The sequence below is a fragment of the Symphalangus syndactylus genome, chromosome 1, assembly GCF_028878055.3.
Source record: "Symphalangus syndactylus isolate Jambi chromosome 1, NHGRI_mSymSyn1-v2.1_pri, whole genome shotgun sequence".
Classification (NCBI taxonomy): Eukaryota; Metazoa; Chordata; class Mammalia; order Primates; family Hylobatidae; genus Symphalangus; species Symphalangus syndactylus.
In genome coordinates, this window is record NC_072423.2 from 115,850,415 (window position 1) to 115,867,766 (window position 17,352).

The 17,352-nt window shown below is 44.3% G+C and overlaps 1 protein-coding gene and 1 long non-coding RNA gene across 2 annotated transcripts in view; one reads left to right on the forward strand and one right to left on the reverse strand.

Annotated features, from left to right (window-relative positions):
- The window catches only part of CDCP1 (CUB domain containing protein 1), a 64,334-nt gene extending 60,384 nt beyond the window's left edge, over nucleotides 1-3,950 (forward strand). Inside the window, exon 9 of the mRNA XM_055294746.2 lies at nucleotides 812-3,950. Within this exon, the coding sequence (XP_055150721.2) occupies nucleotides 812-1,241 (430 nt within the window). The 3' untranslated portion in view covers nucleotides 1,242-3,950. The remainder of the gene's footprint in view (nucleotides 1-811) is intronic.
- Nucleotides 3,951-4,294: 344 nt separating this feature from the next.
- On the reverse strand, nucleotides 4,295-16,081 carry LOC129491041 (uncharacterized). The gene is made up of 3 exons (XR_008660444.2): nucleotides 15,827-16,081; nucleotides 14,066-14,152; nucleotides 4,295-4,619 (listed from the first exon to the last, which is right to left on the reverse strand). It is a non-coding gene; the product is annotated as an uncharacterized lncRNA (long non-coding RNA).
- Nucleotides 16,082-17,352: the final 1,271 nt, after the last annotated feature.

A 17,352-nucleotide genomic window follows, 5' to 3' on the forward strand; every position in this document is an offset into this window, starting at 1 on the left:
TTGCGTCACTGGTCAGCTAAAAAGTCAGCATTCCCTGCTGTTTGGTTCACGAAGATGGAGAGCAAAGCTTTGTTTTCTGTGGCAGCAAGCACTAATGCCCATGCAGGTCCAAGTACCAAAGAACATTATAAACCAAATGCTAATGGTGTTATTGAAGAACTCTGGCACTGCAGCCTGAATTTTGTCTTCTTTTTAGCTCTTTCCTCTGTTGGGGGTGACTACTGAGGCACTGGGTCTCTCTGCTAATGCTGAGTTCTCCTCTCCCCAGCTCATGCTGAAAACTAAGATACAGCCTGGCCTCCTGAGTCTCTTGTATCACCATTTAGAATCTAGATGATCAGAGCTTTTCCCAGGCAAAAGAGAGATAAAGCATGAGCTACGGGAAAGTACTAAGAGTGCGGGAAGGTTGACCTGGGCATGACTGAGCCTGATGTGGTTGAGAAGGTCTGGGACACTGCCCGTTTCTGGTAGAATGGAGGGGAAAGGGATTGTCAGGTGTCTCCACCATTGGATACCACATATCTATCAAAAACGAATTGAGCACAGATAGTGTTAGAGGTGCCCTCTCTAAACCACTCTTCTACCACCTGTGATCTCTGTTTCCACCTCGAAAACTGGAGACAAAATCAGGTCCCTTCTAAATGTTCACTGAGGACAGTAGTTTCAGTTTCAAATGCTGAGCAATTTGAGGGATTTGGGGGAGACATGGTCAGAACCCTAAAGAATCCAAGCTCTAGCAGGGCCATAGCAATGGTACCCATTGAAGATTCTTGCCTTTCTGACTTCTGTCTTGTTCCATTTCTCCAAATAGGAAAAAGAAGACAAACAAGGGCCTCGCTGTGGGTGTCTACAATGGCAACATCAATACTGAGATGCCGAGGCAGCCAAAAAAGTTTCAGAAAGGGCGAAAGGACAATGACTCCCATGTGTATGCAGTCATCGAGGACACCATGGTGTATGGGCATCTGCTACAGGATTCCGGCGGGTCGTTCCTGCAGCCGGAGGTGGACACCTACCGGCCGTTCCAGGGCACCATGGGGGTCTGCCCTCCCTCCCCACCCACCATATGCTCCAGGGCCCCAACTGCAAAGTTGGCCACTGAGGAGCCACCTCCTTGCTCCCCTCCTGAGTCCGAGAGTGAACCATACACCTTCTCCCATCCCAACAATGGGGATGTAAGCAGCAAGGACACAGACATTCCCTTACTGAACACTCAGGAGCCCACGGAGCCAGCAGAATAACTTGATCCATTCCAGGGACTTTGCTGAGTTTCATAAAGCAGAGCACTGAGACACCCGTCCATGTTCCTAACCAGAAATCCTAAAGAAGAGGAATTATACAGAAGGAACAGCAGGAGGTTTTCCTGGACACCACCAACTTCACATTGCTCAGTGGACTCATTCTAAGGGCAAGACATTGAAAATGATGAATTCTGATCTGGATACAGTCATGACAGCTCATGTCCTTCTCAACTCAGGCTGTGCGGTTAGCCAGCCTGTAATGAGAGGATAGAGGCCTGAGTCACCTAGCGTAGGGTTGCAGCAAGCCCTGGATTCAGAGTGTTAAACAGAGGCTTGCCCTCTTCAGGACAACAATTCCAATTCCAAGGAGCCTAGCTGAGGTCCCTACTCTCACTGGGGTCCCCGGGATGAAAATGACAATGTGCCTTTTTATTATTATTTATTTGGTGGTCCTGTGCATTTAAGAGACCAGATGTATAACCACCTAGCTCTTTTCACCTGACTCAGTAACAACTCATTCTAACTGGTTTGGATGCCTGGGTTGTGACTTCTCCCGACCACTAGATAAACGTGTGCCTGTCCCCCGGGAGGTGGGAATAATTTACAGTCTGTCCAGCCAGAAAAGAATGTGTGTGTTTGAGCAGCATTGACACATATGTGCTTTGATAAAAGACTTCCTGATTCTCTAGGTCAGTTCGTGGTTATCCCATTGTGGAAATTCATCTTGCATCCCATTGTCCCGTAGTCCTAGAAATAAGGGAAATTTCCTCAAGTTTCCATGTGCGGTTCTCCTAGCTGTAGCAATACTTTGACATTTAAGGAGAAATTTAGAGAATTTTCTCATCCTCTAAAAATGTTTAAATACATACCAAACAGTGGCCCCCTGCATTAGTTTTCTGTTGCCACTGCAACCCATTACTTGGTAGCTTAAAAACAACACATTGGCTTATAGTCCTGGGGATCAGATTCCAAAATGGATGTCCCTGAATGAAAATCAAGGTGTCAGCAGAGCTGTGCTCCTTCTGAAGGCTCTAGGGAGAAGCTGGCTCCTTGCCGTTTCAAGATTCTAGAGGCTGGCTGCATTCCCAGGCTCCAGTGGCTGGTCAGACTTTTCTCACATGGCATCACTGTGACACTGGCCCTCCCACTTCCCTGTTTGACTTACAAAGCCCACCAGGAAGATCCGGGATAATCTCTCCATCTGAAGATCCTTCATCGTCCTGGAAGAGCCTTTTACCATGCAAGACAACGTAGCCACAGGTGGGGATTAGGACCAGGACATCTTTGGGATGCTGTTATTCTGCCTACCACACCTTCCTGCCACTGACTCCCACAGGAGAGGCTACAAAATGATCTGGCCCACAGGGATGTCTTGTTTAGCTTGCAGAATCTAACACTTAAAAAAACAATCCAGATCAGAAGATCTGGCCATGCTGGAGCTCACATTCTCACCTACCAACAACTGGCTGGAGCTGGGCACCAGCTCTCATTTAGAAGGGGTGTCCACTTCACCAGGTCACCACAGCCCACACCACGCCCTATCACCTCCCACAATGAGGCTGATTGTTTCTACTGATCAATGCCCCTGCAGGTTGCATTTATTGTAATGAAAAAGAAAGACTGGGATTAATCTCTAATCAGGTGAGTAGACTATGAGACCAATGTGTGCTCACATTCCCCTTTGTCTTTTTTTTCTTTTTCTTTTTTTTTTTTTTTTTAATTTGAGACAGGATCTCATTCTGTTGCCTAGGCTGGAGTGCAGTGGTGCAATCTCGGCTCACTGCAGCCCCTGCCTCCTGGGCTCAAGCAATACTCCCACCTCAGCCTCCCAAGTAGCTGGGATCACAGGCACAAACCACCATGCCCAGCTAATTTTGTATTTTTTGTAGAGACAGGGTTTCACCATGTTTCCCAGGCTGGTCTCAAACTCCTGGGCTCAAGCAATCCTCCTGCCTAGGCCTCCCAAAGTGCTGGGATTACAGATGTGAGCCACCACATCCAGCCCCACACCCTCATTTATACCAATTACCTGCCCAGTGCCTGTGGACTTTTGCTTTGTCACCCCTGCTCTGATCTGGAAGGAGAGGGATTATGTTAGAGCTTGTCAGCACAGTCCCAAGTTCAATATTTCTGTGGCAAAAACTTCCTTCAAAAAATAAATGTACTTCATTGTATTCAATGAATTCACCTTGGAAACGCACTGCCTCAACTTGTTCACATGGCATAAATGAAAGGAATTTTATAGTCTAAATGGTGTGTACTGCAAGACCTCCTGAACACTTTCCAGAGGACAGGATATTTAAGTCATGCCCTTGGCGTTGCCTATGGCACCTTTCCCTTCTGAAAGTCTGGTTCCTGCCCAGTGATGACCCTTGGCCTTGTGAGCCGAGATGCTGACCCTGCGTAAAGGGCCAAAGGAGGGCTGCGGCTTCCTTCCCTCACTGAAGAGCAGTTATTTGAATTCACTGTGTGGTGCCCTGGCCCTCCATTCTCAACCTTCCCCAACCTCCTAGCCCCTTCCAAGCAGGACTAGGTGCCCTGCATTCCACCCAAGGTGGGGTTGGCCTTCCTTGGGCTGGCTACTTGTCACCGTCACCGACATCACTGTTGCCTGCAAGGACACCACGTGGCCATTTTCCTTCAACTGAGGGCTCAAAATTCCTGGACAAGTTGCTGGCTCCTGAGACCAGTATTTTCTGAAGCTGTGCCTCAGTGAAGGGGCCCAGCCTGAGAAACCCTGGCTCTTTTCTTTAAAGCCCAGGCCCCACTTACGTAAAACATTTCAGGGTCGCTGGAAACAGTGAAGTGCCATTTGTTGAAGCCTACTGCATGCCAGCCCACTGCCCATCCATGTGGTTTGCCATGCCTACGAGGAAGGCCAGCGCATGCAGGACTGGTCTCCAATGCTGTGGTCATTGCACAGTAGGGAAAGGTCTCAAGGAAGAGTCAACTGGGACAAGCACAAGCCCACCGGACATGGCCTTGGTAAAGGTTAGCGGACTGGTGTGTGTGGATCTGCAGTGCTTCACTGGAAATAATTTATTCATTGCAGATACTTTTTAGGTGGCATTTTATTCATTTCCTATGCTTTTTTAAATAAACAAATGTACCAAAAAACAAGTATCAAGCTGTTTAAGTGCTTCGGCTACTTGTCCCCTGGTTCAGTAGAGGCCCCGGTTTCCCAGTTGTTGACTGTGACAGGCTCAGCATGGGCTCAGCAGATGCTGTCTTAATTTGTGGATGATACAGAAAGCCGGGCTTTGGGATACAAGCTCTTTCCTCTTCATTTGATGCTGCGCAGTGTGTGAAGCAGATGTTTTTGTCCAGAAATAAAAATAATAGTCTTGGAGTCTCACCACCACTGATTTTCAAGTCTCCCTGTATGCAAGTGGAAGGAATAGAAGCTATTGCCAATGGGTAGCTGAGAGGCCAGGGCTTGTTCTGTTCTGTTCTGTTCTTGTGGGGGCTACATGGGCCCCACCCTGTGTGACCTTTCCTAATACCTAACCCCCGTAGAGGCCCAGGACCACCCTAATCACTGACCACAGTTGATCTCTAAGCCCCGTGCAGGTCACCAGCCACCAGAACAAAAGTAAAGGGAGAGCAGTGAGAGAGGGAAATTCCCATGGCCCGCACCATCTGCCACGCACTAGGAGGGGAGACCCAAGCACATTGGATTGAATCCACCAAGAAAACCAGATGTTGCTGTGTAATGAGCCACCCCAAAATTTAGTTAACAATTAGTAATTTTGCTCACAAACCTGTAATTATTATGGGAGTACAACTCAAGATGAGATCTAGGTGGGGACAGAGAGCCAAACCATATCATCCTGCCCCTGGCCCCTCCAAATCTCATATCCTCACATTTCAAAACCAATCATGCCTTCCCAACAGTCCCCCAAAGTCTTAACTCATTTCAGCATTAACCCAAAAGTCCACAGTCCAAAGTCTTATCTAAGACAAGGCAAGTCCCTTATGCCTATGAGCCTGTAAAATCAAAAGCAAGCTAGTTACTTCCTAGACACAATGGGGGTACAGGTATTGAGTAAATACAGCCATTTCAAATGGGAGAAATTGGTCAAAACAAAGGGATTATAGGCCCCATGCAAGCCCGAAATCCAGTGGGGCAGTCAAATCTTAAAGCTCCAAAATGATCTTCTTTGACTCCATGTCTCACATCCAGGTCATGCTGAAACAAGAGGTGGGTTCCCATGGTCTTGGACAGCTCTGCCTCTGTGGCTTTGCAGGATACAGCCTCCCTCCTGGCTGCTTTCATGGGCTAGCGTTGAGTCTGCGGTCTACGGCTTTTCCAGGTGCACAGTGCAGGCTGTCAGTGGGTCTGCCATTTTGGGATCTGGAGGACAGTGGCCCTCTTCTCACAGCTCCACTAGGCAGTGCCCCAGTAGGGACTCTCTGTGAGGGCTCCAACCCCACATTTCCCTTCTGCACTGCTCTAGCAGAGGTTCTCCATGAGAGCCCCACCCCTGCAGCAAACTTCTGCCTGGACGTCCAGGCGTTTCCATACATCCTCTGAAATCTAGGCTGAGGTTCCCAAGCCTCAGTTCTTCAATTCTGTGCACTTGCAGGCTCAACACCATGTGGAAGCTGCCAAGGCTTGGGGCTTGCACCCTTCGAAGCCACAGCCCAAGCTCTACATTGGCCCCTTTCAGCCACAGCTGAAGTGGCTGGAATGCAGGGCACCAAGTCCCTAGGCTGCACACAGCATGGGTACCCTGGGCCTGGCCCTCAAAACCATTTTTCCCCCCTAGGCCTCTGGGCCTGCAATGGGAGGGGCTGCCATGAAGACCTTTGATTTGCCCTGGAGACATTTCCCCATTGTCTTGGAGATTAACATTCGGCTCCTCATTACTTATGCAAATTTCTGCAGCTGGCCTGAATTTCTCCTCAGAAAATAGATTTTTCTTTTATACTGCATTGTCAGGCTGCAAACTTTCCAAACTTTTATGTTCTGCTTCTTTATTAAAACTGAATGCCTTAAATAGCACCCAAGTCACCTCTTGAGTGCTTTGCTGCTTAGACATTTCTTCCACAGATACCCTAAATCACCTCTCTCAAGTTCAAAATTCCACAAATCTCTACAGCAGGGGCAAAATGCCACCAGTCTCTTTGCTAAAACATAACAAGAGTCATCTTTGCTCCACTTCCCAACAAGTTCCTCATCTCTATCTGAGACTACCTCAGCCTGGACTTTATTGTCCATATTGCTATCAGCATTTTGGGCAAAGGCATTCAACAAGTCTCTAGAAAGTTCCAAACTTTCCCACATTTTCTTGTCTTTTTCTGAGCCCTCCAAACTGTTCCAACCTCTGCCTATTACCCAGTTCCAAAGTCGCTTCCACATTTTTGGGTATCTTTTCAGAGGCACCCTGCTGGTACCAAGTTACTCTATTAGTCCATTTTCATGCTGCTGATAAAGACATATCTGAGACTGGGAAGAAAAAGAGGTTTAATTGGACTTACAGTTCTACATGGCTGGGGAGGCCTCAGAATCATGGTGGGAGGCAAAAGGCACTTCTTAACATGGTGGTGGCAAGAGAAAAATGAGGAAGACGCAAAAGCAGAACCCCCTGATAAAACCATCAGATCTCATGAGACTTATTCACTACTATGATAACAGTATGGGGGAAACCGCCCTCATGATTTAAATTATCTCCCACCAAGTTCCTCCCACAACACGTGGGAATTATGGGAGTACAATTCAAGATGAGATCTGGTGGAGACACAGAGCTAAACCATGTCAGTAGGAAACTGCAAGAGCTACACTATGGTCATTTGAGACCCAGCCAACAAACAAGCCTAGGAAAAGATTAGCTATAGTCTACAGGACTCAGAAAGAGGGAAGATCTGAAACTGATGTAAGAAAAGAGCTTCCCACCCTAGCCTTCTGCCCAGGCCAGCAGCAGTGCAGCAGCAGCAAACGCTCTCACGTTTGTTCCCTCTCCCATTTTCAACACTCTGACTGCCCAGCCCGCATCCTCAAGACCCAGGAGGCAGCTTCGTGGTCACGTAACCTATGCATTACACAGAGCCTACAACTCGGAAGGGCCCACACTTGGTCTCTGCTGTTGCCAGCTCAAAATTCTTAATAATTTTTGAACAAGGAACCCACTGTTTTTATTTTGCCCTGGGCCCTGGCAAATTAAGTAGCCAGGCCTTTTCAGAGGATGAGGCAGTCTCTGAGAGGTTAAACAACCTGTCTGGGGCTTCACAACTAAGAGACAGACCGAGATTTGAGTCCTAGTGTGTCTTAAACTCCATCAGCCTCTTTCTTCAGGGTGCTGGCCTCTGCTTGCTCACCCAAACTTTCCACTCCTGTGCACAGGATTTTTAAACTCTATCAAAGGGCCTTCTGTGCCACACCTTTATAAGCTGGCTAAAACTCATTAGACTGATCATCTAAAAAGAGAACGTTTGTAAACTGGCCTATAGATAGAATAGGTCTATTTAGACAGGATGGACTATAGAACTGTTTATGTAGCCAGCAGCTACATGTGGCTATTTAAACTTTAGTATTTATTTAATTAAAATTTCATTAACTTTGGTGCTAATGAATACATCAAAATACACTGGGTTTCCTTTTTCAAATTAAGTGTGCTTGATTGTATGTGGAAGAGACTAAGGTCCCAGGGTAGGAAAACTAGGAAAAGGGATATGGAGTTCTTACTTGACTTGAATATGCACCTGAGGGTGCTTTGTGTGAATATATTGCACACTACAGCATCTTATTTCTTTTTTTGAGTTGAGTTTCAATAAAATACAATTCTTCACCCTTCTAAAAAAAATGTAGTTCCTCAGTTGCACTAGCCACATGTTCAAGCTTTCAGTAGCTATATGTGGCTAAGTGGCTACTGTATTGGACAGAACAAATATAGAACATCTCTATCATCACAGAAAATGCCATTGAACAGGGCTAATATAGCAAATGTGTGTGTGTGTGTGTGTGTGTGTGTTCCATGTATTGAATGATTACTATGTACCAAGAACTCTTCTAAAATGTTTATATGAACAGTTGTATTGAATCCTCATATTTAATTTTCAGTCCTTATCTTACTTGACACAGTATTTAACACCATCTCTCACTCTCTCTTCCATGAGACATTTCCTTCTCTTGGCCACCATGGCCTCAGATTTGCTGGTTGTCTTCCCTCCCCTCTGGCTTCTCCTTCTCAGTCTCCGTGGCTGGCTCCCCCTTTTCTCCCAATCTGTAAACATCAGAGGGCCCCATGGTTCAGTGCCCAGATTCTTCTCTTTTCTCTCCACACTTACTCATTTGGTGACTTTCTCCAGTCCCATGACATTAAATACCATCCATGTCCCAATGGCTCCCAAAGTGGACCTATGCCCTGAATTCTGACCATGTATCCATCTCTGCTCAAGATTTCCAGCTGGTATCTAATGGCCATCTCTAATTTGAAATATCCACAACTGATCTTCTGATGTTCCCCTCAAACCTGTTCCTCTGATTGGTAGGGAGGCTAGATGAAACAAGTTTGCTCCAAATCAGTTGATGGCAGCTCCGTCCTTCCAAAAACTTTAGAGTTCTCTCTGACTCCTCTCTTTCTCTCACATCCTATATCCAGTCCATAGGGGACCTTAATGGTTCTCCCTTACATGACAAATCTCCCTTCTTCCTACTTCCACCACTTTCACTTGATTCACACCAACATCCTCTCTCACTTAGATGATGCAGTCTCTGTGCTTCCACCTAAATCAGCCTCTGTGCTTCTACCTTCGCCCTCTTCAGCCTCATCTCAAGACAGTAGCACAGTGATTCTGTTTGTATATAAAGCAGATCTTGCAACTTCCCTGCCCAGAACCTGCCTGTGGCCCCATCTCACTCAGAGCAGACGCCAAAGTTCTTCCTATGGTCCACAAGGCCTTGCTAGTCCTGGCTCCATCACCACTTTAACAACAGTTCCTGCCGGGTACTCTGTCAACCATCCTGCTCCACCCAGTCCAAGCCCTTGACTATCCTTTAACACTCTGACCTCACAGCCTTTGCATTTGCTGTTCTCTCCACCGGGAGAGAACAGCTTGTCCACCAGATACCCCCTGACTCTCTCTCTTACTAGGTCTTTACACAAATGTCACCTTAATTTCCCCAGTGAAATCCCATGTGGCTTCCCTGGTGACACTCTCTAAAATGTCAAGCCTTTCCCTGACCTCCACACTTCATATCCATCTTCCCTGCTTTATTTTTACTCCTTAGTACTTATTACCATGTAACAAACTATATATATATATATATATATTTTTTTTTTTTTTTTTTTTTTTTTTTTGAGACAGAGTCTCGTTCTGTCACCCAGGCTGGAGTGCAGTGGCATGAGCTCAGCTCACTGCAAGCTCCGCCTCCCGGGTTCACGCCATTCTCCTGCCTCAGCCCCTCTGAGTAGCTGGGACTACAGGCGCCCGCCACCACGCCCGGCTAATTTTTTTGCATTTTTAGTAGAGACAGGGTTTCACCGTGGTCTCAATCTCCTGACCTCGTGATCCGCCCGCCTCAGCCTCCCAAAGTGCTGGGATTACAAGCGTGAGCCACCACGCCCGGCCAAACTATGTATTTTATTTATTTATCTTACTTATTGTTGGTCTTCCAGCTGAATTACAAGCTTCATGAGGCAGGAACTGTTGGTATGTTTTGCTCATCCCCATCCCCAGGACTTGCAATAGTACCTGGCACATGGATAGGTTCAGGTTCATGCAACAAAAACCAATAGTGACATAAACAAGATAGAGGCTATCTTTTTTAAACATATATGCCACTCAACAGCGGAACCTAGGCCCCTATCTCTTTCTCCTTCACCATCCTGACTGTGACATCTACCATGAAGATTGCCTCATGATCTCATTATTGATGCCAGAGCTCCAGCTGTCACACACACATCCCAGGCAGGAAGAAGAGAGGTGGGGGCAAAAGGACATCTACTTTTCAACTGAAGCTGTCTCCATTAAAAGTTTTCTTGTAAAATGTGGCACATATACACCATGGAATACTATGCAGCCATAAAAAATGATGAGTTCGTGTCCTTTGTAGGGACATGGATGAAACTGGAAAACATCATTCTCAGTAAACTATCGCAAGGACAAAAAACCAAACACCGCATGTCCTCACTCATAGGTGGGAATTGAACAATGAGAACTCATGGACACAGGAAGGGGAACATCACACTCCGGGGACTGTTGTGGGGTGGGGGGAGGGAGGAGGGACAGCATTAGGAGATACACCTAATGCTAAATGACGAGTTAATGGGTGCAGGAAATCAACATGGCACATGGATACATATGTAACAAACCTGCACATTGTGCACATGTACCCTAAAACCCTAAAGTATAATAAAAATAAAAATAAAAAAATTAATAAAAAAAATAAAAAATTTTAAAAAAAATAGTGTATATTAAAAAAAAAAGTTTTCTTGTAGTCGAGGCACACTGGCTCACTCCTGTAACCAGCACTTTGGGAGCCAAAATGGGTGAATCTCTAGAGCCCAGGAGTTCAAGCCCAGCCTGGGCAACATGGTGAAACCCCATCTCTACAAAAAACTAAAAAATTAGGAGGGCATGATGGCGCACACATGTAGTCACAGCTACTCAGACACTGAGGTGGGAGGATCACCTGAGCCTGGGGAGGTTGAGACTGCAGTGAGCCATGATCGTGCCACTGCACTCCAGACTAGATGACAGAGTGAGATGAGATCCTGTCTCAAAAAAAAAGGACTTTCTTGTAAGCCCCACTCAGTAACTTTGAATTACACCTCACCTCTATCTTTAAGGACAACTGGAAAATTAACTAGGTACATTGGAGACTCTGGCAACGTAAAGGTCGATTGCAAGAGGGGAATGAGAGAAGGAATGAAGGGATACGGGTAGGCAACTTGGCATCTTTGCTTCAGTCCCTGTTTCTTATGTGTTTGTTTGTTTATATTTAAATGTGATTGCAAATCCTTCCAAAACGTGCAGCATTTGTTTCCAGCATAATGCAAAAATATATTTGCTTAGATGTCTAAACTCCCTTCATTCAAACATGTTTTCATACAACTAATTTTTTTCCTCAGTTGCCTGCCTTATCAACTTAAAGAGCCTCTAAAGAGATTTGCCCCACGTCTCACTTTTCTAAGCTGATTAGAGACCACTAAATATCACTGTGTGTTTTTGATAGTTTTGTCCGATTTTTTATATACTAGTGAAATGTCTCCACTAAAAGATAGTGTCATTCAGCATTTAACAATTTTTTCAGGCTGGGCGCGGTGGCTCACGCCTGTAATCCCAACACTTTGGAGACCAAGGTGGGCGGAACACTTGAGGTCAGGAGTTCGAGACCAGCCTGGCCAACATGGTGAAATCACATCTCTACTAAAAAAATATATATATATATATATATATATATATATATATATATATATATAAATTAGCCAGGCGTGGTGGTAGAACCTATAATCCCAACTACTTGGGAGGCTGAGGCAGGAGAATCACTTGAACTCAGGAGGCAGAGGTTACAGTGAGTCAAGACCATGCCACTGCACTCCAGCCTAGGTGACAGTGCAAAGCTCTGTCTCAAAAAAATAAAAATAAAAAATAAAAATTTTTTCAAACGTGAAAATGAGCATGTTTTTGGCAGGCTTCAAATGAGGGCCATCGTTTAATACAAACACAGTTCATCATAACATCATAAAATGATCTTGAGTCTCATTGTAACATGATGCTATTTCATTTTGTTTTGTTTTATTATTTTACAGGCATTAACTAACCCAAAGTACAATCTGTCACTGAAAGTCTACGGATGATCAAAAAGAGCCATGGTCACCAGTGAGACCCAAGTGAGCTCACTGGACAACGAACAAGCTAATTAGAACTGTTTATCCACATAAGAACTTTCATCAGATTACTGAATAACCTTCATTTTACTCAACACTGAGCAGGGCCTGAGTCCCTGGAGACTCAAGGCTTCTTTAAGGTTTACTTGAGTGCAATGTTTGTCCTTCTGGCTTCAGTAGGAAAGAACAATTTCTAGATGTTTTCTGTCCTACACCAGCTGGTATCCCATTCCATGGCCTGGAGTATCTCAGTGTCGTTTCTCAAACCTGTGTCCCAATTACCTGGGGTTCTTATATAAAAGGCAAATTCCTGGGCCCCACACAGAATCAGGATCTCTGGACTGGAGTCCAGACATTTCCAACAAGCTTCCCATCTTTGGACAACTTTCTTCAGAAAGGGGACCCTATAGGGGGTGCCCATCCAGGATCTCGTTTCTCATCTGAAACTATCCCAGGCACTCCTCGGGCATGGGCTGAAGCTACTTACACCAAATCCAGAGCCACCTGGTGCCTCTGCAGGGACTCAGTGTCACCCACCAAAACTGCAAATGCTAAATTAGGGACCACTCCTCAGAGAGCAGAGGATCAATTTCATATGCAACCTGTAAGTGTCTCCTGGCATTGACCTAAGGCAAAGTTCTGGGTTGCAGATAATGGCCTCAAGTGCAGACCTGGAACTTTCATAGCCAAACAGTGAGGGCTGCTCCAAGCACTCAAACCATCTCTGTTCAGGTGATTGGGAACCAGATTGGACTACAAGAAAAACTTTTAATGGAGACAGCTTCAGTTGAAAAGTAGATGTCCTTTTGCCCCCACCTCTCTTCTTCCTGCCTGGAATGTGTGTGTGACAGCTGGAGCTCTGGCATCAATAATGAGATCATGAGGCAATTTTCATGGTAGAAGTCACAGGCGGGATGATGAAAGAGAAAGAGATAGGGGCCTAGGTTCCACTGTTGAATGGCATATATGTTAAAAAAAAGAAAGCCTCTATCTTGTTTATGTCACTATTGGTTTTTGTTGCATGAACCTGAACCTATCCATGTGCCAGGTACTATTGCAAGTCCTGGGGATGGGGATGAGCAAAACATACCAACAGTTCCTGCCTCATGAAGCTTGTAATTCAGCTGGAAGACCAACAATAAGTAAGATAAATAAATAAAATATATAGTTTGTTACATGGTAATAAGTACTAAGGAGTAAAAATAAAGCAGGGAAGGGGCTGGACAACACCCTGCCATTTGCCTGAGATCAGTCACTTTTCCAAAGTTTTACCACTTAAATATGACCCTATAAGATCTTCAAAGTGCCCTTTTTTTCCTTTTTCTTTTCTTCTAAAAAAAAAAACTTTTTTCCAGCTGGGCACAGTGGCTCATGCCTGTCTGTAATCCTAGCACTTTGGGAAACTGAGATGGGTGGATTGCTTGAGCCCAGGAGTTCGAGACCAGCCTGGGAAACATGGCAAAACCCCAACTCTATAAAAAATACAAGCCAGGTGTGGCGGTGCAGCCTGTGGTCCCAGCTACTCGGGAGGCTGAGGCTGGGGGAGGCCTGGGCTGGAGCCAGGTTGCAGTGAGTCAAGATCACATCACTGCACTCCAGCCTGGGCAACAGAGTGAGACCCTGTCTCAAAAAAATAAAAAATAATAAAAAATAATAATAATTTAGAAAAATTTTTTTCAATCTTTCAAAAATTGTTTCACACTCAAGTATGGAAATCTTCTAACATACACTAAAGTAGAGAAAAGAGTAAAATGAACACTAATATATCCATCATGCAGCCTCAACAATTACCAGCACTTTACTATCCTTGATTCATCTGAGGTTCTTTCTTTTTTTTTTTTTTTTTTTCAGAATGAATACAGTATAATTCCATTTATAAAGAGTTCAAAACCAGTTAAAACTAAACAAGTATATTGTAAAAATAACAGTGTATTGTTTAGGGAATCACTCATAGGCAGTAAAACTATAAAAGAGAAGCAAGGGAACACTTACTGCAACAGTAAGAGCAGTCCACCTGGGCAGATGAAGAAGCTAGATGCAAGCAGGGAGGGGCACACAGGTGTCTTCTAAAGTTGTTTCCTAACAGGTTATGGGTAAATGTTGTTCATTTTGTTCTTCAAATATTACCTATACGTTATACATTCTTCTGCATAATTATACATTTCATGGTAAAGCAAATGAAAAAACGTATCAAATATCTACTCTATGGAAAGGTACTGTGGATGTTAAAATGACTCAGATTCCATCTCCACTCTGCTAAAATTACTTTTCACTGAGGTCAAAGACTTCAATGTCACTAAACGGAATAAACATTTTCAATTCTCATTTTCTTTGGTGTCTCAGCAGCATTCAACTCTGCTGACCATTCTTCTCCTTGAAACAGTATATTCCCTTGGTTTTCATAAAACCATATTCTCCTGAACATTCCTTCTCAGTCTCCTTCAAAGGCTTGTCTCCTACCACCTAAACCTTAAATATTGGAGCTCCTTAAGGTACATCCATGAAACCCCATTTTTTCATATGCTGTTCTTTCTCTCTAGACACTCACATCCATGCCTATGGCTTTAATTATCATCCATACATCGAAGATTTAGATCTCCAGCTCAAACCTCTCCTCTGAGTGATATATCCCATTATCTTGTCAACACCTTTACTTGAATATTTCAAAATATCTAAATTTTAACCTGTTAAAAATGAAACTCATGATTTCCCTGCAAAACACTTCTTCTAGTATTCTTTCTCAGTGAATGGCACTGCCAGTCATCCTTGACAATTTCACTTGATGAAAACAAATAGGCTTTAGTTTTTCTTTCTATAGAATAAAATAGCTCACTTTCTTTTCTTCCTAGGAAAAGGTTGAAAATGAGGAAAGTAATTTTGCTGATGACTCTAAGTTGAAATAAAATCTTTCCAAAAAAACAAACAAACAAACAAAAATAGCACATCATCTGGTAATTTAGATTTCCTACATAGAGGGAGCTCAATAAAATTAGTTCCTTTCCCTCTAATTAAAAGTTGTTCCAAAACACAACAGTAATTTATTTTCCTCTCTCCTTCTTTTAACCCCTTTATGTACATTTTCTTGTCTCTTCTTTCCACTTCATTTTTGCACACAATAGAGTATTAAATTGTTTCTGATTTTCTTCATTTCCTGTTTCTACTTTTTTCCTTATTTCCCTCATGGCCCACCTTTCTGTGACTGAATCAGAAGACAGTCCTTCAATCAACAAATATTTATCGAGCACTCTGGGATGCAGCGATGAGCAAGATAAGGTTCCTACTCTGATGTGTTTTATATCTGGAGTGGGGAACAAACAATTACAAAGTAAATAGCATGAGCCAACTAAGGAATTAAAACTGAATGATATAGAGAATAACTGGGTGGCTATCTTAGATTGAGTGGTCAGGAAAGGCCTTTCTGAGGAGGTTATATTTAAATCTTTTTTAAATTATTTTCTTCCCTTTTTCCATGAGTTATTGGGGTACAGGTAGTATTTGGTTACATGAGTAAGTTCTTTAGTGGTGATTTGTGAGATTTTGGTGCACCCATCATTTGAGCAGTATACACTGGACCATATTTGTAGTCTTTTATCCCTTTCCCCACTTCCACTCTTCCCCCCAAGTCTCCAATGTCCACTGTATCATTCTTATGCCATCTGAGGTTCTTTTAACCACAACTCCATGCCTGGAATTGACTGGGATCTCAGAGGGGGAAAGACCTTGGCACACCAGTCATTGGTCACCTCTACTCACCTCCTGCCCCAACTCCTACCATAGAGCTTAGTAGTCACGGCATCCCTGGCACCTCAGGAAAGTGTAGAGAACACAAATTACAATAGGCTTCCAGAATCTTGGAAAAGTTCATTCACCCATGATGTCGGCAAGCAATGTGGATTCAAACTATGTGACACTTCATCCCAGGCACAGGACACCTGTGACAAAGGATGACATAGATTAAACCTTCATTCACAGTGTACAACTGGCCTGCCTGGCTTCCACCACCTCTTATCACCATAACAACCAGCATTCTATAATAAGTATCCGGTCACCTAGAGACATGGGAAAACAACACAGCAAATGTTGCTAGGTTCCAATTATGAAGCCTTGGGTTCCAAGAGGTCTTATATAGCAATCTCATCCTCTGCTTTTGGGTTCTTGATCTCATGACATGTAACACCCACCCACAAGCACAGAAAGATTCCCAGGCATGTTTTTAGGTGCCCCTCACATCTTGCAAGAAAGATAGTACCCAGAGCCACATGTGCCTTCCCGAATAATCAGCATCAAAAGAGAAAGAGAGTACCAAAATCACATAGGTCTTACAACCTCTGTAGAAGGAGGATGAGGAATCCTAGCTCTAATTCTTGGGATTATATTAATGTCATAAACTGAACAGAAATCAACCTATGGCTTTATCACCCTATAGAATATTAACTAGGTTTGTGTACAACTTAAAATATTTACTTTGGTGTGCCTTTCCCAACTCTTCATATGCTCTCAGAACCAGCTTTCCATCTTACTGGTTCCCTCATTGATTAATGAATTAAATAAGCTCTGTGGCTCACGTTCGTCCTATTTTGTATGAGTCATATTTTTAACTTTTTTTTATCTATACATTGACACAAGAACTGTCCACTGAACCTGCTGCCACAGTAATGAATGAGCCTTGTCTTTAGCCCACTCACTCAAAGCCCCAAGTCCCCCAAGAGGACGTCTTGTTGGCTGAGTCTAGCTCATAAGGTCCACCCCTAATTGTGCCAGGCTGGAAAGAGGGGTGATCCAACCCCTTTAGCACTCACAGTGGGAAACAGGTGTAAACGCCCCCAAATAAGCCAGAATGCCATTAGGAAATGGGAATAGTTACTAAGCAACCCAAAATGACAAATGTCGGTGTTCCTTCCTTAGGCCTCTGATTTACAGAGGAGGGCGCTAAGGCTCAGTCCTAGTCCAGCTGTGTCACAGTCACCAGTTTGCTGCTCCTTGAGAGGCCACAGAGAACCAGTGGGGAGGGGGCTGGCCTTTGAGGGCATCACTGCTGCTGGGTGGCTTGGCCCCTCAACCTAAGAGTGTTCCAGGGACAAACCCACAGAAAAGGGCATCAGACACTCATCCACCACTGTGTCAAGGAGTTTGTGGGGTGGGGGGCCCATGATGTTTATGTACATGGGTATGTATTGTTGGGGCTCAGAAAATGATACCCCAAAGCATGGTGCTTTGGCATGCTGAGCACTTTGAATTAAAATAAATTGGAAGGCCTTAGAAGTTGCCCCAGAATCAAG